Raw genomic sequence first — 23,467 nt, forward strand, 5'->3', positions numbered from 1 at the left:
CTTGTGAAACTAGTTTAAAAACTCACATGTATCAGTGTTAAAGATTTGCATCATATGGTGGGACACATGGTATCTTTAATTTTTTTTTTTTTAAATTTATCCAACCAATATTTCCTTCTCGATCGTGTCATGCTATCTTATATAATATAATACTCAATTTCTCTATATTCCTAACAGAAAAGTAATCATATCATTAATTTTTGTATAAAAAATTAAAAATATGCTATCTTATATAATATAATACTCAATTTCTCTATATTCCTAACAGATAAGTCATAATATCATTAAGTTTTGTATAAAAAATTAAAAATTTATTTTTTTTATTAAATATAATTAAAAATTTGAGATGTGTACGCACTTGTCACATTGTCAAATTTATAATAATTTATATTTCAAAAAAAACCTAATATATCCGTACTATAATGTGCTAATTAAATAAATAATGCATTTTAATTTTGACTTAAACACAGAAACCAACTTGAGATTAATTTTATTCATACTCAATTAAATCTTATATTCTTTTCACCAAGTCTTCCTTATATATATATATATATATATATATGCTCCCAACTACCATTACAAAAGATGGAAATTCCAGGATAAGGGAACACTAAAACAGATAAGAACATATTACTCATTCTAATCTTCTCAAGTCTTCTCTCTCAATCCTAACATAACTAATCTATCGATGACTAGTTTTTAACAAATATTAAGAAATTACCATGAAACTACACCCATGATGACTATATATGTGAAGTCAATAAAAGACTTAATTAGACATGCATATTGCATGCATGGTTTAACGGAGGTAATTAATTTGGATGTTGTTTTTCTAGTTCATTCTAGCTAGGTCTATGACTTTATCATATTACAGCTAGGCTTTGTATAAGAAACAGCAAATGTGGGGACCAAAATTAGTCTTTGCCTTGCCTATCAAGTATGTGAATTGAAGTCTTCATCTCCCCACCTCTATATATATTATCTCCCTTGCACCATTGTCTGCTTTCTTATCTTCATTGCTTCTTTTTGTTACAAAAGGATCTTCATTGCTTCTTGTTTTGGTGCATATATATATATATATGGCAGGATCAGTCACAAGGATCAGCAAGTGCAGTTCATGTAGCAGGAGTGGTTACATGGACATGCCCCCTGGTTTTAGATTCCATCCAACTGATGAAGAGATTGTAAACTATCTCAAAGAGAAGGTTCTCAATCCCAACTTCAAATCAATAGCCATTGGAGAGGTTGATTTGAACAAGTGTGAACCATGGGACCTTCCAAGTAACTACTTAATTAATCATCAATATTTAGTTTCTTCTTTCTTCGCCAACGACCTTCGGGTCTATTGGTACACGGGTCACCGATAGAGCTCTCACCGACCGGTGAGAGTTCGATTATCGGCTGATGGTACATTTCTGGGAGTTGTGAATAGTTGTTGTGTACGGGTGGTTCCAGCGCTCATGTGAGCGCGGTCCCATCCCCACTTGTTTCACCGAGGCTTGTGCACGTCCCTGGATCTCTAGTGGGTTCGCCCCGCTCCTCTTTCCCAAAAAAATATTTAGCTCTGCTTCTTCTTCTTCTGTTAAAGTTCTTAAGTTGTATTTGCATACTTCTTCTTCTGTTAAAGTTCTTAAGTTGTATTTGTATGCATGTTTGGTATCTCAGGTAATGCTAAAACAGGACAGAAAGAGTGGTATTTGTTCTGCCAGAAGGATAGGAAGTATCCAACTGGGATTAGGACTAATAGAGCTACAGAGGCTGGCTTTTGGAAGGCCACTGGGAAAGATAGGGAGATATATACAGACAGAGGAGGCTTGTTGGTTGGCATGAAGAAGACTCTTGTTTTCTATAAGGGTAGGGCTCCTAAAGGGATGAAGACTAATTGGGTCATGCATGAGTTTAGGCTTGTTGCTCAACCTTCATTGACAAAATCCATAAAGGCAAGTTTTGATTAACTAAGGACTCTTTTTTTTCCTTTCCTTTTCTTCATCTCATGTTCAGTTAATTTACACACTTTGTATGTCTTCTTGATGATTCTCTTTCATGTTTTTCAGGATGCATGGGTTGTTTGTAGGGTGTTCCAAAAGAAAGAAAGCATGAAGACTAAAAACTCAATGATTGACTTGGTGGATGATGAACATCTTGATCAAAATGAGAGCTTAACCCTTAACAATAATAATCACTTGATCAATCCATCCACTAAGACTGTTTCAACCCAAATTACTGATACTGCAATGGTGAATCCTCATGACCACTACTACTTGAATGATCAAGAACAAGGAAAACTAATTGATGAACCAACCACAATGAAAATGCTGTGCAAGTTGGAGCAAATTTCTACATGCCAGTCTATGATCACTGCATCACATGATGCAGGAGTAGTGCTGAGTCCTGAGACTAACACCGAAATCTCGTCGATGAACCTAGAGAACAACTTCATCAGCAATTGGTTCTTCAACTATCCTTATTACCAAGATCTGGACAACTTCTTCAACTACTGATTGGACTTAACCTGAAAGACTTCATTATATAAATTAATTTTTCATAAGTTATGTGAATCTTAGTTTTACAAGGAAGAACATAAATATATAGCTCTTTTTTTTTTTTTAAATTTCTTTGTAGTTAAGGAGTTGATCAGATTTGTATTATTGAACTAATAAATATCTTTGGATGTTGTTGTTATTTCATGGATACTTCATTGAGTATACCATCCTTCTTGTCCATTAATATTCTTTCAGACTAAATATTAAAGATTGCTCTTATACTGCACTTGATTAGATGAGGAAGGCATTGAGAAACATGCCTAGAGAATATGCTTCTAAAAAGCAAAGTGAGAAAACCAGGAAGCATTCCAAACTTGAAACACATGTTTTAATGGCTTGAACTCTGTTTCTTGTGAAATAGTCTTTGTCTCACACATTCATTACCATTTAAGTAGATTAAGTTTGGTATATATAGTAATAAATTAATAATTAAACAATAAATAAATGGTTAGTTCGGTTATAGAGAAGAGAAGCGAAAAAAGCAAGGGTTTTTGGGTTGAGAAGTTTATTTATATGTTGATGTTGTTTCAGTGTAATATTTTTGTGGTTAAGTTGAGCGGCCTAACTGCTAAGAAAAATAGGGGCATGCACAAACCTAGGCAGAGCAAGTGAGAGCGGAGCCCACACACATATGGGTGTTGTGATTACCCACACACAACCACTACTCATACTCTCAGAAATATACTATCATCTAAGATTCAAAATCTCACCACTTGTAAAAGATTCTATTAAAAACCCAACTATCAATAAACCACTTGATCTTTGGTAGTGTAAATTTGATTTAAAACAAGGGGAGCAAGAATAACCAATATCCTGAAAGCTCTCACATGTTATTTATCATATTTCTTTATCTTGAAGCTTCTTCCTAACACATTGAATCCAATTTATATATATTGACAAATTTCCTCCAACTTTAGCATAATAATAGTTTTATTTTCCTTTTTTAAAAAGAAATACAAAGAAAATATATTTAAAAAGCATCATATTTGTGATAAGACAACATAGCATGCATTAATCATATTACTTTTTTGAGTAAAGAAATTTAACTATTAATTAAAGAAAAAAGGGAAAAAAAAAAATGAAAGGTAATTGGGTTGACGATTAGGGGTATAAATGAGCCAAGCTACTCGTGAGCTACTGGAGATCGGCTCGGTCAATGCTCGAATTTGATTCGATTTTTCACGAGCCGAGCCGAGCTCGAGCTGCTCGTTTATGTTGACAAGCCGAGCTCGAGCCCAAAAATATTCAGCTCGTGAGGCTCGCAAGCCTAAACGAGCTTTATATATAAAATATTAAATTATTTATATATAAATTACAAAAATACATAATTATATAAACTATATAAAATTACAAAAATACTTATGTATACAAGCTAATCGAGCTTAAATGAGCCGAGCTCGAGCTACTTGAGCTTTTCAGCCAGTCGAGCTCGAGTACAAAAAAAATAGCTCGAACGAGCTCGAGCCGAGCTCGAGCCTTCGAATACTATACTCGAGCCGATCTCGAGCCTTCGAATACTATACTCAAGCCGAGCTCGAGCCTGGTGATACTCGGCTCGGCTCGTCTCGTTTACAGCCCTATTGATGATAAAGTAGAATTCTAGGTCGTCCTTAACAATGTGAATAACAAAATATTAGATCATGTTCTATTCAAATATTTTTTTGTTATTGAACCTTCATTTTTAAAGTTGGAAGGAAAATTAATTAAAATTACTCTAATAATAAATAATTAATAAGTCTAAATAATTAATATCCAATATTAAGAAGATTCTCCAAATGTCATGCGCATAAGAATAATCCCCCTCTCTCTCTTTCCTTTTTGACTTGGGTGAGCTTCATAAGTCAATAATACCATTCCAATATTTGCCTAGTTTTTGTACTTTTAAACATATGGGTAAATTTTGAGATGTTAGGTGCATCTGGGAGCAGGTGAGAGACCTATTTTCAATGAAGAAATTTTCCTATAATTCTCAATATCATTGTCGTAGAGTGAGCAAAGATGAGCATTTCTTCCAAGCTTGCCACATGCATTAATTTCCTCACAATCAACGTCATAAAGAAATTTTCAAACCAAATGTTATGACGTAATTATTTACAACTCATCTTGATTACCTTCTTAATTCACTTTGTAAAAAAAAGTAAAAAAAATAAAAATCTCACATTCATTATGAAGAAGGTTATCATTACACAATTAAAAACGGAGATAGAGTGGATGAGTATGATTTTAGTTTTTCTTCGTCTTCACATCTTTTGCCAACTCTCTCCAAATTAAACCATACACCTCATGCATATATAATGTACCTATTATTTTTATATCTCTTCTTTATTTTATTTAGCATTGGTTTATCCATACAATAAAGAAAGAAAAAGAATAAAAATCATCGTACCCATCATATTCAGTATTCAAATGCCACCAAATCATAACTCTGGTCTTAATATATATATATATATATATATAAATAATAACAAGTCTTCTTCATGGGTAGACTTATTAAATCTGGGTCATCCCAACCAATGTGCATGCTTTTGCTGAAGTTTCTCAAAGCTTTAATTGAATATATATATTTATATAACGAAAGTCATCTGGTTGGAGTGGTTAATGGCACTAAAAATAAGTCTTTTATGGTGCATAACACTTAGAGTGATAAGGATTCGAATTTTTATTAGAAAAATTAATTCACAGGTAATTAATATCGCCCTTTAATTATGTCACCATATAGGTCATATAGAGACATGTGTTTGTCGTCTTTTTTAAATATATATATATCACCCTCTTTAATTATGTCACCATGCAACGTAAGCATGAATATTTAGTCATTACCTAAGCAAAACTTTATGTCAAGACTGAAGAGGATAGGCTAAGAGACTCAAAAACCATATATATATATATATATATATATAAAGAAAATTATTCGGTCGTCTTTTGTCAATATTCATGGAATTCAAATCCATCTAAAAGAAAAACGTGCATGGTTTTTTCTAACTCATTTCTGAGAGAATAAATTAACATGAAAGTTGTTATAAATTAGATATATATATGTTCCTGAACCACAGATAAAGATCGTGTTGGATGGATAGAGACATGCATGTTCCCTGAAGACTAATTAAGAGTCAACAATTGAGATGATGCCATGAATGATATATATATATATATATATATATGAGCACATGAGTTAAAAGTTATAACCAACTGAACTTTACCATTGACGACGACCTCATGCATAGACTATATATCTGGTCTTCCTACTAAGTTGCATGTATTTTCATTTAATAAAAAAAAAGAAAAAGGGAAGGCTGAGGAACGTAGATAGACTTCTAACTTATGGAGACAATTAAAATTAGACACAAGATATTTGATTAAGAAATGTTGTTAGTCTTATGTAGAATGGAGAAACAAACAAAAGGGGAGACTAGAAAAAAAAAAATTATTCAAGAGGATATATAATAAACAAATTTGAAAAATATGTCATTGGTTTTGAATTAAATGTGAATAAATCATAATTTTATTGAAATAAAAGAAGAAGTACATGGGTGGAGAAATCTCTCACAAGAGGTGGGGGAGAACAAGTAAACAACAGTAATAGGAATAAAAAGTCACTGGGCTTCTCTCAACCTTAATTATAAAAATAAAATAAAATTTTATAGTCATAGTATTAGATGAAATATTTTTAAAATTATTTTCATCAAAACTTTAAGATAAATAGATATAAAAAAACATTAACCATCTTGCTCATGCATCCAATCCAGATTAAATTTAGAAAGGTTTACATTGAGTTTTCATATGATTTTTTTTTATAAAGTTAGATAAACCATAAATTTGTTAAAGAGTAAAAATAATTATAACAATAACAGAAAAACATATATAAACACCAATACTTAAACACAGAGGAATATAGAAAATATGGTACAAATGACACTAGAGACAGAATATAGTTTTAGCAAAAATTACATTTTGTTATAATTTTTTTTTATCTATTTTATATGATTTCTTTTTTATAAATATCATTATAATGATATATTACAAATAACTAACTAGTTTTTCTTTGGTGATCAATTTTTTTTATAAGTGCGACAACCACATATAGTTAGGGGCATGCACACAGAAAATATTGAGCTTTTGTATGCATATGCACCCTCACCTCGTCGGTATAAAGATTGGATTACACTCATGCACTACTGCGTCTAGTTTGTTGACTCTTTGACCCAATCATCACTCTTAGTCCACTCTCATCATTAGTCCGGGCAATGTTGGCCCGAGCCAGAAAATTGAGATTTTGGCCCAACTTTAGCCCAGATTCAACGTGCTCGTAAATTTTTTAGGCCGGCTAGACTGGCCCAAATTTTAAATATGAAGTGCAGGACTCAATCAATGGACTTGACTCTTTGGATTAATTATTGGATATGGCTTGAATTGGTAGGTTAGATTGGGCTCGGATCGGCCCGTTGTTGTTTTTTTCCTTATTAACTTTACTTTAATAACCTTTGTCATGATTTAAAAATAAAATAATAATAATAATAATAATAACTAATAACTAATAATTTTATTAATTGATTATTATTTTTATTATATTTTTTTTACTTGAGAAAATATTGCATCCCAACTAAGTTATCACCTACTAGGTTATACAACTAGAATTGAAAAGAATTATAGTATATATATATACCATAATATGAGTACATCTCAACTAGGTTATCACCTACTCATTTGCCAATCATATACAATTTTTCTTCAATGATACATTAAATAAAATTAAAAAAAAAACTTAATTTCTTTACTTCTTTTATTTTATTTTATTTTTCATTTTTTTTTTGTACTTTATGCATTTTTTTATACTTGCCAACTCTCAACCTTAAAAAGTATATTAGTACTACAATTTGCCATGGTTGTTGCTTTGTCCACAAACTCTCAAACAAGACTCCAATAATTTTCTTCCTAAAATTTAATAATAAGTCTAATAACTCTCTTTTGTTTTGTTTTAAACCACATCTAGTGTTTGTCTCCTTTTGTACTCCCTTTTGCTATAATTTAAGTGGTTTATTCAAATTTTTTTTTAAAAACTGGTTAATGAGCCAGTTTGTTTAATCAGTTTAAAAATAAAAAAATAAAAATAAAAAAATAAAAAAAGTTAGTTTGGATCACTTAAAAAAATAATATTAAAATCCAATTTAAGATTTGTTTAGGTAATCTAGCCTTCAAATATTAAGTTTGGATTAAACGATGGGGGTGCCTACTGCCTAGTAGGGGTAAAGAAAGCAACACATTAATAAATAAAAATAATAAATAAAAGAAACGTCTCCATATGAATAATGTAACCAGAAACAGGACATCAATGCCATGGTTTTCCAATGTCCTAGTAATAATAAGAAGAAGAAGAAGAAGAAGAAGAAGAAGAAGAGAGCTATCAACCCTAATTTCTCATATCCTTCCCCAATGGCTCCTCACTCCCAAAACCAACTCAACAGCACCACCACCACCCATCCTCCCCTCCAACCACTCCCACGGCCTCCTCTCCCTCCTCCTCTACCACCAACCCAAACGCCACCCTTCACTCCAAGTCCACGCCCAGCTCCTCACCACTGCTCTCCACCACGCTGCCGTTCTTCTATGGAACACTCTCCTCCGCCACTACTCCCTCGGCCCTTCTCCTCAAGAAGCCATCCACCTCTACAACCAAATGCAGCACCTTCTCATCACCACCAACTCCTTCACCTTCTCCTTCCTCCTCAAAGCCTGCGCCAATTTGTCCTCACTACGGCAAGGATCTCAGCTCCACGGTCTCGTCGTCAAACGGGGATTTGAGTCCAATGTTTATGTGCATACTTCGTTGCTTGATATGTATGTTTGTTGCCGGGCTTTGGTGGATGCACGGAAGGTGTTCGACGAAATGCCTGAGAGAAATGCCGTGACTTGGAACGTTATCATCACTGGCATGGCTCGACACGGGGAGATCAGCATGGCTTGGGCGTTATTCCAGCAGATGCCTGAGAGGAATGCTATAGCTTGGACGGGAATGATAGATGGATACACGAGAGCTCGGAGACCAGTTGAGGCTTTGAGTCTGCTTGTTCAAATGCTGGCTGAAGGTGTATCGCCCACCGAGGTGACGATACTTGCTGTTGTTCCGGCCATTTCCACTGTTGGAGCTCTTGGTTTCGGTGAATCAATGCATGCTTTTTGTGATAAAAATGGCATTGGATTGCTTGATGTTAGAGTGGAGAATTCTTTCATAGACATGTATGCGAAATGTGGATCGATTGACAGCTCAATGAAGGTGTTTGAGAGAATGTCTTGGAGGAGAAACTTAGTGTCATGGACTTCGGTTATATCGGCATTTGCCATGCATGGCATGGCGAGCGAGGCTGTAGGATTGTTGAAGGAGATGAAGCAAGACAATGTCCGGCCGAATAGAGTGACATTCTTGAGTGTGTTGAATGCATGTAGCCATGGAGGTTTGGTGGAGGAAGGGATGAGGTTTTTCTCGAGCATGGTGTATGAGTATGGGATTGAGCCGGAGATCAAGCACTTTGGTTGTATGATCGACATGCTTGGAAGGGCAGGGAGGCTGTGGGAGGCGGAGAAGTTAATCGGGGATTTGCCAGGAGAGGTGAATGTGATAGTGTGGAGGACATTGCTGGGGTGTTGTAGCAAACATGGAGATGTGGAGATGGGTGAAAGAGTGATGAGAAGGATTCTAGAGATGGAGAAGGGGTATGGAGGAGACTATGTTATCTTGTCTAATATGCTCAGTGAGGCTGGAAGGTTTGGAGATGCTGAGGGAATTAGGAGGTTGATGGATGAAAGACATGCGCTCAAAGTCCCTGGGCTCAGTTTAGTTGCTGGGAAAGACTAGAAGGTGATGAATATATATATTCATTTCATTTCAAAACACTATAGTTCCATACTTATTGAGTGATGTTTGAATCATGATGACTAGAAGGGCCTAATGGATAACAAATTTGGCACACACGGACTTGACGTAATTATTGCAATTGGTTCAAAGGCTATTATCAATCAAATTCAAGATATTTGCTCAGATGGCCAACATAACCATGTAAAAAGTGTTGCCATACCTCTGCTGCTCTGAACATGCCAAGGTGGTTGATCTAAGTGTGCACCAATCTTTCTTAATATTATCATCATTATTTACTTGAAAGCTATTCGAAGTAAATTCAAAACCTCACATCTTCTCCCAGTCACTGTGCAATTTGATCTTTTTTTTTTTGACAAAAATATAAACAAAGCCAATGCAAAATATGAGAATATATATGCATTTGAGAGTTCGTCACCTATATTTGGAACCTTCTTTCAAGTACCAATGCTTTCTACCTAGTTATACAACACATGCATGAAGATCTAGCCCTCAGCAGTAAGACAAGGTTTTGATACCATTAGCAGAACAATGGCATTTATATCTGTTACTAAAATTAACATGCCCAGAAAGCGATAACCTCTAATATGAAGTACAAATATGACAAGAAGCACTTAACAACATTAATTTAAATCCAAATTGCAAGCACAAAACTAATCTTTGAGAAAATTTCATACATGAACTCAAGATGGACTTGCTAGTATCCGGATAAATGCAAAATTGGCATCTGATAGTAACAAGTGTGTGTAACTCTCTGTAGATGGAGTAAATAGTGGTGTGAAGCAAAGACCGTGCCGACAAGCTCAGATAATAATAAAATCAATAAGCAGGTTGAGCTCTACCTCAAGTAAAATGCATAACAGTCCAAGCGTTCCGCATCATCAACAGCCTCATCATCTCCCAGCAATCACAAGCAAAGGCGAAATCATGCCTTGTATCTCTTGCAACGATCTTTGAACTTGAATCTCTTCCACAACCATCCGCTTAAGATTTCTAACATGACCCCTCAGTATAGCGGAAGACCGAACATCCTCCGCCCGCATCTCAAGCACCTTCTTCACCAGCCCCATCAAGAACCTCGCATACCTCGGCGTAGTAGCATGTTTATGAAGGAAACCAAGCAACAACCCAAGCTCATCAACATCCAAATTCTCCACACATTTCAGTAACTTCTTCCTTGCCACCAACTCCTCCATCACTGCCACAATGCTGTTTGGATTTCCCCTCCTCAAAGCTGAAACCAGAGACTCCCTGTGTCTAAACTTCTTCAAGAGCTTGTCATGCTCAGCCAATTTCAATTTCGCAGCTTTCTTCACAATTAGATCACCCTCTCCCGGCTTTTCGCTTTGCCCGCGATGAAAATATCGATAATAAGACGGTCGCAATGCTCGCTTCTGTGGCTCAGCAACAAACCCATCAAATTCACTAGCCACACTAGCCACAATCTCCTTCTTCTCTGTCCTCTTCTTCCCAAAATACAGAGTCCCATTTGAAGCTCCAACAACCCAAGCAGAGCCTGATGGTGAGAACCCCACTGATAAGAGCTGGGCCGGAAACCTCATTGAATGAGTGACTTTGAACGCAGCATAATCAAAAACCTTCAGATACCCATCAATGGAAACACTAAGAATCCTTGACTGCTCGTCATCACTGCCATCTCCGAATTTTTCAAGACACAGAGATGTCACGGTCTTGTTATGGCTCTCCATCGAGTGGATCAACCTCCCACCACCGATGACATCCCAGAGCTTGACGACATTACCTCCAGCCGTCGCAAGAAGGCCTCCAGACGGAAGGAAGAGAAGGCTTTCGACGGGGTTGCCATGGTTGAAGCTTGAGACGGGGTTGGATTCCGGAGAGACGCGGACGTCCCAGATCTTCACTGTGTGGTCGTAGGAACCGGTGGCAAAGATCTCCGTGTTGACTGGGGATGCAGCTCCAGCACGGATGTAGTCCTTGTGAGCTCCGGCAATGGATAAAACTGAGGTCTCGGAGGGGATGTCCCAGTAGCAAAGAAGGGCATCGTCGCCGCCGGAGAAGAGGTGGAGCTTGTCGTTAGGGGATTTGGGGAACCGGACGACGTGAGCGGCGCGAGTGTGAGCGCGAAGGCGGCGGAGAGGTGGGCGTGAGTGGGAGGGGTCGAGGACGTGGACGAGACCGGAGGAGTCGCCGGCGGCGAGGAGGGCACCGTCAGAACGGAAGGATGGGGAGTGGGCGAGATCGGAGAAGCCGGAGGAAAGGGGAGAGTAAGGTTTCGGGGAGATGGATGAGCCGTCAAGGAGATGGATGGAGGCGGAGGCAGCGACGGCAAGGTCGTGGGGGGCGGTGGGGGAGAAGTCAAGGGAGGAGACGGGAAGGATGAACGATGGGGAGAGCTGGGACTTGCGGAAGGAACGCCAGAAGTTGGATTCCGGTGTGGATGGACGAGGACGGCGAGGTGGGGGGAGGACGGCGGCGGAGGATTCGGCCGGGAAGTAGGATTGAAGGTCGGCGGCCGCCATTGAAGGAGCTCGGGAGAGGAGGACTCTCTCGAGGGGGTTTAGGGTTTTGCAATCGGATTCGGAGGACTGGGTTTATTGTTATTTTCGCAATAAGGAATAATGTTGTTAATTGGATTTAAATGTAATTTTCAGCCCCTTTAATTAGACTTTGGATTTTATTTTTTTATTTTTAATTAGAATTGTTTCACCAGCATCGCATAAACCATGATGAGGATTTTTCATTTTTAATTATTTAAAGAAAGTTAAATTTGAGTCGAGACATTTAATACCGTTTATTTGTATATAATTAAAAATTATTATGCACATATGTTGCGCTAAATTATGTAACTAATTTTATCAGCTTTTGAACTAAAACTCAGGCACGCAAAGAGCACAGAATAGATGAAGTGATACACCGGAGCTATTTAGAAGCATGATTAACCATCAGAGTATTTATTAAAAAAAAAACAACAAAATCTCAAAAAATTGAGGACAAGTTTAGGACTACCATAAGTCAGTAAACTGCAGATAAGAAGACATTCATTTAGGGTGAAATCCTAGAATACATCAAGCACACCCTGACACACAAACATCAATAGTTCTTTAAGAAAAACCTGCAAATTGAGAATCAGAAAATTTAATCCAAACAAACTGGACTAGATGTTCAAAATGGTGAGCTGCAACTACATGAACATGCAGGTTACATTCTCATTGAGGCCGCAGCTAAAGTAAAACTCATTTCACATTACTAAAAATTGACAAACGATCAAAGATTGAACAATGCAGGCAGCATTTTTAAGGCATTCAGCGCTTGCCACCGCCGCCGCCAAGCTTGGGTCCAGCTTTTGGACCCTTTTGCATGGTTCCCTTGGCTTGTGTCTTCTGAGTCTTGGCCATCAGCTCAGCCTTCTTGGCTTTCTTCTCATCTTTGGTCTTCTTAATCCGTTCTTTGATCTCACTGTATAGACAAAACTTAAAGCACTAATAAGCTCCTCTAAAACATCAAAAATGTTGACAATTAATGTCAAACAGACGTCCAAAAGACATTAACTTTACAAGTATAATCACCCCTGAGCAGTTATTTTTTACAGGGAAAGCATTAAGAAAAAAAAACAAGAAATTTCAGCCAATAGATAGATAGTGACTTATTGAACAAAATTAGATTGCTATCACTAAGTGTTTAAAAACAATCTTAATTGCCAGTTGCGTCCAAACAAATAGCAAAATGAAAACAAACTGAGAAAATATCCAAGTTAAACATCCCAAAAATCAAATCACACGAAACAAAAACGAACAGAACTAGGCCTGGGATTATGATAATTGATGAAAACAAATTACGAAAGGAGAAACAAATGGTTAATGTTTTAGATATCATCATTGTAAAAAATCATAAAAGCACTTAAGTAAAAAGAAATCTAAAAGATATCTTGATTGCCTTATTGCTTGTTAATAAATAAAAATTCCCTGCAACAATCATCAAACATTAAAAGCCTTGACACAAAAAAGATCAACATATTGATGGATTCAGAGTGAGATAGACAGAGGATAACAAAGAAAACAGTGCAAGGCCCAGCTATGCTATGCTTTTAATACAACTTCACAGTTGACGTTACTAAATATACAACAAATGAAAACGCCAAGTGAGAGTTCTACCGTAGTGCTGCTTCCCTAGCAGCATCACGTACTTCAGCCTTCTCAGTTCTCTTCTTTTGAATCACTTCCAAGGTAGCACCAACAATAGACCTTGAGTATGGCTTCCTTGTGGTACGGCGCCTCTTCTTAACAGCTTCAGCATGAATGTCCTACAATTTATGCTTGATGAGTAATTAGAATGACACAATGGCTAAACACCTGCAGCTTCTAAAAAACATTGTTTATGGGTTCAAGACATGATAGCATGAACATGCGGTTAACATATGCTTGTTCAAATCGCCACCTGACTCTTTATTATAGATGTTTTCACAATAACAAACCTAAAATGATCATATGAAATTATGAGATATCAATAATTCCAGTCTCATGGGTAGCGATTCAACTGCTGACATAACAACTAAACCATGCCCTTAAAAATGACAAGGAAAATATAACATTTTACATAATCATTAGAACTAATATTCACACTAACTAATTAACTATCACAATTAACAATTCAAAAGGAAATCCAATCCCTTATCAGATCAAAATTTTGCTCCTACAAAGTTGAAAACCTTAATCAAAGTGCATTTTTAAAACATAAGTAGCTACTAATCAACCATTTACCCTTCACTAAAAGCAGTTCAGAGTCAGATGGACTATGGATTAAAAAGGGCATCCATTCAACCAAGCTAATAACTTATATCAACAACACACAATGGTCCTCAAATTAAACAGAAACAGAACATCACAACCAACTATTCAGTATTCAGTACAGCCATGAAACACCATTCCACCAACATTTTCACATAACAAAAGTTTGGCTAGGAAACCAAGCTACCTTCTTGTGCTGCTTCCTGTACATAGCAGTCCAGGTAAGCTTAGCAGGCCTCAGACGGTTGTGGAAATACCGCTTGCATTTTGAGTTAGCAAACAGAAAAACCTACAGATAAAAAGGCAAAGACAAACCATCAAGATTATAATCTCCATTCCAAATTCCAAGACCTCTATATCCACATATATCTCAAGATCTAGAAATGATCAGTCACCTGAGAGTCAGCTCGAACGAATCTAATACCCTTCCCAGGATATATCTTAGCACCGCTAAATCGGCACAGCTCAGTCCTGCATTCACAACCACAACCTTAGCTAATCCATTCCATCACACACATTTACTAAAACAAACATCACAGAACAAAGATACAGATTAAAATGGTACGAGAAACATACTTGAGAACCATCTCTTCGGGCTTGAAAACCCCTCAACAACTTCCTCTACAAAGGAGAAAAAAAAAAAACCAAATTATCAAGAAGTCAACCAAGGTGAAAGGATCATATCACATCAAAATGATAATTTGATGATGTTGGGGGATTACAGGCGGCAAAGGCATAAAAAATCCTTTACCGCAAAGCGGATTCCCAAAGTTTCGATCTTGCACATTAAGATTGGGCAACCGAGCATAAAATCAGATGCGCCACGGAGCCTCAGTACTAGTGCAACCAATCTAAATTCTCAAAATCAAAGCTCTAGCGATCGATCTACGAAGAAATAGAAAGAAAAACCCAAACTTTCTAGGTTTTAACGACGAGGGAATGGGACGAGAAAGCATACCCTAATGCCCTGGAAGCGGCGGAGGGAGAGATGGCAGAGACTGGGTCGGAGGCTTCGCGGAGTTATATTAGGGTTTCTTGAAGGCTTCGGGATGCTGTTTCCGAGAATGATAGATCTCATCTCTGCCGTCCATTGGGTGTATTTCATGATGGCACTCTGTTCCGATGTATGATATCAAAAAAAGACTGTATGTAAGTATAAGCAGTAGGTATAGTCACCCACTCACATATGAAGATGCGAACCAACAAATTTTTCAAATTTAAAAAACTAAATAAACATATATTTAATTCTATTAAATGGGAAGTTTATTTTTTAGGGTGAAAGTACCCAACCAAATTAATAATAATAATAAATAGAATTTTTGTAAAATTCTAAATTTTATAAGGATGAATGTATATAAGTATAACCACCAAGTTGTGTATTTTTTTTTTTTTATTTGTTTTAATGTATGTGGTTTATCCATCTTTTCAAAAAAGTAAAATTGTATATAACCACCTTCTGGGTAGAAAAATAATAATTTTTTTTTACTAAGAGAGAGATTGAAAAATGAACTCTGTTATATAATATTAATTAAGGAGAGTAGTTTCTTCACCTTATAAAAAATTGTATAAATTATTTTAAATTAATCATTGTTTTTAAAATTTTGACTGATAAGAAGAGATGCAGCAGTCATTTGGAAAGTGATAGGGAAGATGGTGTTCAAGCAAAGGCACACGAGAAAGGTAGTTGAAAAACACCAACGAGTTGGGTATTGCTGATGATGTGCAGCATATTACTAATGTATTTAACAATGAGAGCTATTGTATACCAGTCCTAATCGTGGAAAATAATATAACCTGCAACTAATTAGCAAGTTTTCACTTATGATTCAACTATGCATTAAAAATTAGTTAAATACTTCAACCGCTTAGCTATTATTACCGTGGTAAAAGAAAAAAAAAAATCTCCCAACCATATGATGTTCTTGTTAGCAAAATCTCAAAAATCAAACAAAAAAAGAATTGAAAGGCAAATCACATACAAAATTTTAAATTTGCAGTAATTTAACAACAAGATATCTTATCTATTCACAGAATATGTGAATATAATCAAATTTTGGTTTTAAATAAAAGAACATAGTAATAGAGGACCCTTATGTAAAATCCATTGTAGTCTAGTTGATTACCAGTCCTAGTCATGGAAAATAATATAACATGCAACTAATTAGCAAGTTGTCACGTACAAATTTCTATTATTAACCTTCAACTATGCATTAAAAATTAGTCAAATGCTTTAACCGCTTAACTATTATGACCGTAGTAAAAAAAAAAAAAATCTCCCACTCACATATTTTTTTTGCTAGCAAAATCTCAGGAAAAATGCATCAAATAAACAGAGAATTGAAAGGTAATCACATACAAAATTGTAAAAATACAATAATTTAACATCAAGCTTCTTATTTATCCGCAGAATATGTGAATATGATTAAAATTTGGTTTTAAATAAAAGCACAGAGCAATAGAGGACCCTTATGCAACATCCCGGCAACGGAATGCACGTGTGCCAAGGTTTTGGTAATCACTCTGCTGTTTTGAGTCCGCCACTCATCCTCATCCAAGGTCCACATGATAACTTCCTTTAAAGGTTTCATTGACCAAAATGCATGCACCAATTATTAACTTAATGCCATTTGCTGATCTCAGATATTACTTCTGCTCAACAATGATTCCTAAACAAAAAGTAGGTAAACAAACAAAAGAAAAAAAGGTCATATATATACTATTTCAAAACAACATATCAACAAGGCCTTTCACTTTTATTTATAATATCCACAACAAAAATCCTTGAATAATCACAAAAGTATAGATAAACCTCAGGCAATCTGCATAATCACAAACTCATATATTTTTTTTTTATCATCAGTGCGAATGATGGTGGTACAAGCTGCAAGCTGTTTGGCAATTGGCAAATCATGTGCTCTCTTGAAATGCCTGAGAACGTGATAGAGCTGCTGGATTTACATGCATTGCTTGGGCAGCTTCTGGGGTCTTAACTTTAGTGTTCTCAGTCCTGGACTTGAAACCTTTAAAGATACCACCACCTTTCTTCATCTCCTCCTCAGGTTTGATCCCAAGTGCAGACCAGATAGAACTCCTCGCTGCAGCACCCGGATCATCGATTCTCAGTGTTTTTGGAACCCATAAGGACTTCTCATTTTCCTCCTCACTTTGCATGCTGTGATCTCTAGAATGCTTGCCCAGGGTTGGAGATGGTAATGGAGATACATTGCCACCAGGCCTAAGCCATGGCACATTCCAAACTGAGGGAGGTATCATTGGAAAAGGAATGGTTGGAGCACAGAATGCAGGGGCAATTATCATTGGTGGTGGCCTCCATGAGACTTCAGAGCTTGGATTACTGATGCCATTCTCCAGTTTGCAAGCAAGCGCCGGCGGGCATCGGTTAGTCGCCATGGAAGCCCAAGCATATGCCCATGGGGTACCAGGATGATAACACTGCATTGGAGTAACTCCATTGTAGCAACTTTCTATGCCATTTTTATTAATGCAACCAATAGATTCTTTCACTTCATTTTCACTGCAATTCAAAGCTGTCATGGAAGACGAAGTTGAGGTTTCCTCTGTAGTTTCTCCGCAAGATAAAGGGCCTATCTCTGAACTCCTCTTCTCATTGAGATTGAGCACTGAGGCCATTGATTCACAGAGTGGCCCTTCTTGGGAGAACTTCATGACAGGGACTGAATTGCCAACCTCTTTCTGAGAACACAGACGATATTGAGAACAAGCGTGCTTACTCTTTCGCCTTCCAGCACCCACAGGAACATTCCTCATGGTTCCTCCAGCAGTCCAGTATCGTTGACAGTTCTTACAGAAGTACCTCGGTTGATTAACATTGTAGTTGTTGTAATAGCAGAATTTGGTATCCATACTGTTACACCGAGGACATGGAAGAAGTTTGTCGGGTTTCTTGAGGACCTTCGCCTGACCTGATGCACTGTTCTTGATCAGATCTTGCTCTGCCTCCTCATAATTTTTCATTTCAATGTCACTGCTATTAGATGGTTGATGTTCATGTTCACTATTTTTCTCTGAGCACATAGAGCTATCCTGCCCACTCTTGTCCAGCCCATTTGGAGAACCAGACATTAGTTTATCGACCTCAGTTTTTGCCATCACTCCACAGGTATCCTGAAACGCAACATCAAAGTTCAAAAAATCTATTATCTAATAAAGAACGAAATAGAAATGCTACAAGTAATCTGTTATACTAAATCCTGTTAATTCTCTTACTCCAAAACCAGTGGAGAAACATCACAGATTTGTTTTTTTCCAAATCATGTTGGAATTTTTTTCATTTAAAGCATCTTTCCTCTTTAAAATAGAGGATATATCGTAAACAAATCTATCTATCTTTTTTTATAAAAAAAAGAAAAGAAAAAGGAAAACAGAGCTTCCAATAAAAATTAAAAACAACTTGGTTCACACTTGACACTAAAAACAGCAGTCAGAAGTAACAGATAAACAGTTAGATTGTCTCAATTAACACTAAAAACACCAAAAATCTTTAAAAGTTGATAAAAAGGGAGATGCATCTCAGTATATACAGATGGACATTTATTCACAGCTGATGTGAAAGTGATACATAATAAAGTTTGACGCTTGGGTCAAATGAAAGCACAGCAGAAAAAGAAATTAAATTTCATCAACACATTAACTTAAACCTTATCATCAAAAGAATAACAACAAATCATTTATCTGCAAAACTGATGATAAAATCAATCACAAGGCATTTCTAATGAAACTCTAAAAATTTTAGCTGCTAAAGATCCCTTTTTTTTCCCCACACTGCAGGCATCCATAACCCAAGAATCATCTGAAAACCAAAGTTCTCACTTTTCTCCATATAATCTCAAAAACAAGAACATAGACCAACATCAAGACATCAGAAACAGATCACAAACACAGAACAACAGAAAGAAATATAAGAACGAAAAGGATTGAGCTCAGTTGCCTCACCTTCTCTGGCAGCGTGATGGACATCCCAAACAGCTTGAGCGCGGGATCCTTGACCTCAGACATCGCACAGGAACACAATCCCCGATCTCATCCCATCATCCTGTCCGCTGGTTCTTCTACAATAGCCACTACTTGTGCCACCACGCATCAATGGAGAAAAAGAGAGAGCAAAGAGAAAGGACGAAAAAGGGGAATAAAAAGGAAAATGAGAAAAACGGGGACTGATTTTGGAGGAGCTCGATAGAGATAAACCCATCTACATGGAACCGAGTGTGACCGGTAGTCGCCGGTTGCTCTGGTTGTGGTACCTGATGCCACCTCAGCATCCGAATCAGCTCATGGAGGGGAAGGCTAGATGTCTCCAACCACAAGCTCTCCGTTGTTCGCATCCCAAGATTAACTTGTCTAATGACATTAATACACCTACACCTATTACTCTCAAGATTTTTTTTTTCTTTATTGTTTGAGATGTATTTGTTGGGAGTATTTTATGACAGGGGGAATTTTAGTGCCTCTCAAATGATTATTCATAATTTAAATCCAGAGACGAGCATGCTTTAAATGTCTCCATGGACGATTCTTCCCATAGGATAATATGATAATATTTAAACTTTTTAAACATAAATATATTTATAATATTTTTAAAAATTATTAGATTGGTTCTTACAAATATATTTTTCAATAGATATTATAAAATTAGGTTGTGAATTTTTATTTATTACTGTTCAAAATATTCAAAATACAGTAGTACCAAAAATCATAGCCAGATATGAGAAAGAGTTTGCACTCAATCTCCATATTCGCGATCGAAAGCATATACGAATCTGATCAATCAATTCGAACGTCTGATACTGGGCTCTATTTTATAAAAAAAATATTAAAAAAATTAAAAAAAAAAAAACCATTAAGGGGCAACATGGTCATTTTAGAGTGTCATCTTTCAAACCATCTTATCCTTTCCATGCTGGCCCGCTGACGGTGGGCATGAACCGCCAGTTGCCGGTGACAGACATGGAAGGATGGTCCGAGGGACCCACAAAGAAAAGGTAAAGCGAAAAGCAACAGCCGGAACGAGCTCAGCCGTCAGCTTTCTCAACCGGAAGATCGGGGCCGTACTTTTCATCCAAATCGGATGATCACGTGATTCCAGCCAATGAGATCGGCCGGTCAGACGCCTCGACGTCCTGTGTCCGTCCACGTGGTGGATGATTCACTGTGGGGCCCTCTTCCCACCGGCAACAGCCGGTCGAAAAAGCGACGTTCGTGGATATGGAAGCAGGCCAAAAAGTGTGTGGCTTTTTTCTAATAAAAAGGTCGGCATATCATTTGTTTCGTTTACTTTTCTGTGGTTGTTTGTGGACCTGAATTTTGTGATTTTTTTAATTTATTTTTTGCTTTTTTATCTTTCATCTTTTGGTGATTTTTGTTAATATATAATATATTAGACTCTTTTATTATTTTTTTCTTTTTGACAGTAGATGATAAACATTCCATTTAAAACTAATAATATTGTACCATCACTTTGTGTAGATTTTGATCCCGAATGTTTAACGAAACGAGAATTTTACGCAACAAAACCGGTACCAATATACTCCACTAACACTTAACTCATATACTTTTTTATGTGACATTTAATTATGACATAAATATATTTAATAACTAATGTTATAACTAAATACACTTTTTATGTTTTGAAAAAAAAAAATGGATTCGTAGTATAGAAATACTTGTAAAATTAAAAATATATAATTGAGAGGAATTTGATATTTCATGATAAATTGAGTTTTCATTAATTTGATAAATAGGAATTGAATGAGAGATAAGAAAAAGAAGGAAAAGATAGAGATATGTTGGAAAACATAATAAGCTTATATTTCATTGAATATATTTTGTGTTTTGTTTTGATAAAATATATTTTATAAGTCTAATATTAATAAAAGATGCATCTCTCATCAATTTTTTTCATACACAATAATTTAAACTTTAAACCATTTGTTTAAATGATTTAAATCTATGTCAATTAGATTGACATTGATTTTTTAAATTTTTTTATTATTATTATTATATAATTTAATTTAAAAAAATAATTAAGTAAAAATAAAGTTAATGTTGAAAATATCTAAAACCAATTAACTAGTCCCTTTACTCATAAAACCTTCAAATCATCTATTGAAAATTAACATGGTGAATTAAATCTTGAATGAGAGAGATAGAGAAGATTGGGCTCTTTCTCAACCAAGACATGAAGATCTTGTTAGGACATGGAGGCATGGCCACAAGAATAAGATTTGATTGGGACCCAATATGTGTATAAAGTTCCCCATGAACATTTCAAGCCACACAAGAGTACTGATTTAATTGACAAAGTATACATGCATATCATGCATTCTTGTCCTTAATGAGTCAATATCACACAATGTGGAATCTATATTGGGTTCATGAATGGATTGTAGCCAAGTATTTGATGGATGGGTGAGAAATATCATTCCTCATCCATGAGAGCAAAATGTACTCAACTGAGTGTCAGATGTTTTGTTTTAGTTGTGCATAAAGTTTTATGCCCATTCTCATCAACACTAGCCTTTTGTGGGAGCCACATGTTTGCTATTTCATTCACCTTTTAAGTCTAATGGAGTTGTTGCCTTTTCATTGGATGTCTAAAAAAATTTTTAAAAAAGCCTTTTTTTTAATATATATATATATATTATTTGCTTTCTTAAACTTACTTGCAATTGACAATAAACTTGGGTTTGTTTGGCACAAAAATTAATCTTTGACTTTGTTTCTATAGACGAATTAATTAAACTAAAGTTCCTTTTGGTGAAAAACAAGCTGTGGTGGTGAACAGTAGCAAAACCAAAACTCATAGGTGGGTGGAGTTGAAAGCAAAACTTAAAAACAAAATTATTTAATAAAGTAATCATTTTTTTAAAATTGTGTAATAATATAACAGTAATTTTAATACGCATTAATAAAAAAACTATTATCAATCATCGATGTGTCAAATATGTGATTAAGACGAGGTACCTATATTTAAAGAGTTTATATTTTTTAAAAACATACTTTAATATTTTATTATTAATAATTACAAAAACCTCATTTTTAAAAACTGAAATATTCTTCATCCACTTTAACATGCATATTATAATAATATTATAATAATTGATGTATAATTACAGTACTACATCATTGAGTTATATATTTATATATATTTATTTTACTAACTTTATGATCTACTGGTATAAGATCTTTTGCACTATTATTAGCAAACAGTAGGGGTCAAATCCCCTGCACAGAATAAAGATGTGTAGTATATTTATAACACCGACACACGCCATCATGGCTTATTCATTTTGTAAAAAAATAAATAAATTTCAAATTACTAATATCTTTTATAAATTTTATTAAAAATTTTAAAAATCAGTAAATTTTTTAAAACAAATGAACTTTTCAAAACTACGAGAATTAAATCTATATGAACAAAGATTTTAAAACTTCCCATACCACTCTCTCTTTCCCGTTTTTTAGTTTTGGTGAAAGATATCTATTATTTGAAAATTAAACCCCTAATGGAGTAGTTAGTATTTTTAGGAGCGTAATTAATCTGAGATTTGGTATATTCAAATTCAGTTAGACACTATTTATAACCAAGCCTAAATTTGAGTCAAGCCTGCTTGAAGCTTTAAATGTCAAACTTAAGCTTGTCTCGTTTAGAAAATATAATGATTGGGCTTGGCTCTTACAGTAAATTTAACTATGTAATACATCTAATGATGAGATGTTTAAACTGTTGTAATTACTAACATGCTACAAAATCAAGCTTTTTCATGAGTCTTAATGAGTTAAGCTTGTGGATGTTTAGGCTCAACTCACTTATTTTATAAGTTTAGAAGATAGGTTTGGAAATTACTCGTTTAGTTTAATAAACAAATTAAAATGGGTCCTTGATGAGCCCAACCTTCAAGTATTTTATTCCTCATAAAACTCAAAAGATCAAGGATTCTAATTTTACCTATCCACATTTTTTAATGAAAAAAATAATATGCAAAATTTAAAGAGGATGCAAAAAAAATATTAGTATTATTGTATTTTGTTTTGTCTCTTTAGAGTTTTTATTTATCTGTTTAATATGTTTGATTTTCGTATAAATTTGTTAATAAAATTTAAGTGAATTGATGTGATAAAATTATTATGGGAAAAAATACTTTTTCTTTATGAACTTACAAGTTAGAAATATAAAAAATAATAATCTAATATTATGAGCTATTTTTAATGATTATTATAATTGTTATTATTATTAATTTATATTATAAACA

At 35.3% G+C, this 23,467-nt stretch overlaps 5 protein-coding genes across 7 annotated transcripts; 2 read left to right on the plus strand and 3 right to left on the minus strand.

Moving 5' to 3' along the window:
• The first annotated feature begins 1,069 nt into the window (after positions 1-1,069).
• Positions 1,070-2,634, plus strand: LOC120250403 (NAC domain-containing protein 92-like). The gene is made up of 3 exons (XM_039259220.1): positions 1,070-1,281; positions 1,666-1,940; positions 2,055-2,634. Exons 1-3 carry the CDS (start codon positions 1,080-1,082, stop codon positions 2,499-2,501), a joined length of 924 nt encoding a protein of 307 aa, XP_039115154.1. The 5' UTR covers positions 1,070-1,079; the 3' UTR covers positions 2,502-2,634.
• A 5,196-nt stretch (positions 2,635-7,830) lies between these two features.
• LOC120249691 (pentatricopeptide repeat-containing protein At1g09220, mitochondrial-like) lies at positions 7,831-9,873 on the plus strand. Of its 2 annotated transcripts, none has more exons than XM_039258287.1 (2): positions 7,831-9,396; positions 9,478-9,873. In XM_039258287.1, the coding sequence occupies exon 1, from the start codon at positions 7,843-7,845 to the stop codon at positions 9,391-9,393; it is 1,551 nt and encodes a 516-aa protein (XP_039114221.1). In that variant the 5' UTR covers positions 7,831-7,842; the 3' UTR covers positions 9,394-9,396; positions 9,478-9,873. The 2 variants fall into 2 exon arrangements, with proteins under 2 accessions (XP_039114221.1, XP_039114222.1); XM_039258288.1 differs by having other exon boundaries at positions 9,481-9,873.
• A 139-nt stretch (positions 9,874-10,012) lies between these two features.
• Positions 10,013-12,030, minus strand: LOC120249690 (protein SLOW WALKER 1). Its single transcript, XM_039258286.1, has one exon. The coding sequence runs from the start codon at positions 11,910-11,912 to the stop codon at positions 10,305-10,307; it is 1,608 nt and encodes a 535-aa protein (XP_039114220.1). The 5' UTR covers positions 11,913-12,030; the 3' UTR covers positions 10,013-10,304.
• Positions 12,031-12,369: 339 nt separating this feature from the next.
• LOC120250517 (60S ribosomal protein L24-like) lies at positions 12,370-15,242 on the minus strand. Of its 2 annotated transcripts, none has more exons than XM_039259337.1 (6): positions 15,136-15,242; positions 14,754-14,798; positions 14,573-14,648; positions 14,365-14,466; positions 13,545-13,693; positions 12,370-12,849 (listed from the first exon to the last, which is right to left on the minus strand). In XM_039259337.1, exons 2-6 carry the CDS (start codon positions 14,762-14,764, stop codon positions 12,696-12,698), a joined length of 492 nt encoding a protein of 163 aa, XP_039115271.1. In that variant the 5' UTR covers positions 14,765-14,798; positions 15,136-15,242; the 3' UTR covers positions 12,370-12,695. The 2 variants fall into 2 exon arrangements, with proteins under 2 accessions (XP_039115271.1, XP_039115272.1); XM_039259338.1 differs by lacking the exon at positions 15,136-15,242 and adding an exon at positions 14,929-15,084.
• A 1,667-nt stretch (positions 15,243-16,909) lies between these two features.
• LOC120250616 (cyclic dof factor 3-like) lies at positions 16,910-19,362 on the minus strand. The gene is made up of 2 exons (XM_039259442.1): positions 19,152-19,362; positions 16,910-18,323 (listed from the first exon to the last, which is right to left on the minus strand). The coding sequence occupies exons 1-2, from the start codon at positions 19,212-19,214 to the stop codon at positions 17,085-17,087; spliced, it is 1,302 nt and encodes a 433-aa protein (XP_039115376.1). The 5' UTR covers positions 19,215-19,362; the 3' UTR covers positions 16,910-17,084.
• Positions 19,363-23,467: the final 4,105 nt, after the last annotated feature.

The sequence above is a fragment of the Dioscorea cayenensis genome, chromosome 19 (assembly GCF_009730915.1).
Source record: "Dioscorea cayenensis subsp. rotundata cultivar TDr96_F1 chromosome 19, TDr96_F1_v2_PseudoChromosome.rev07_lg8_w22 25.fasta, whole genome shotgun sequence".
NCBI lineage: Eukaryota > Viridiplantae > Streptophyta > Magnoliopsida > Dioscoreales > Dioscoreaceae > Dioscorea > Dioscorea cayenensis.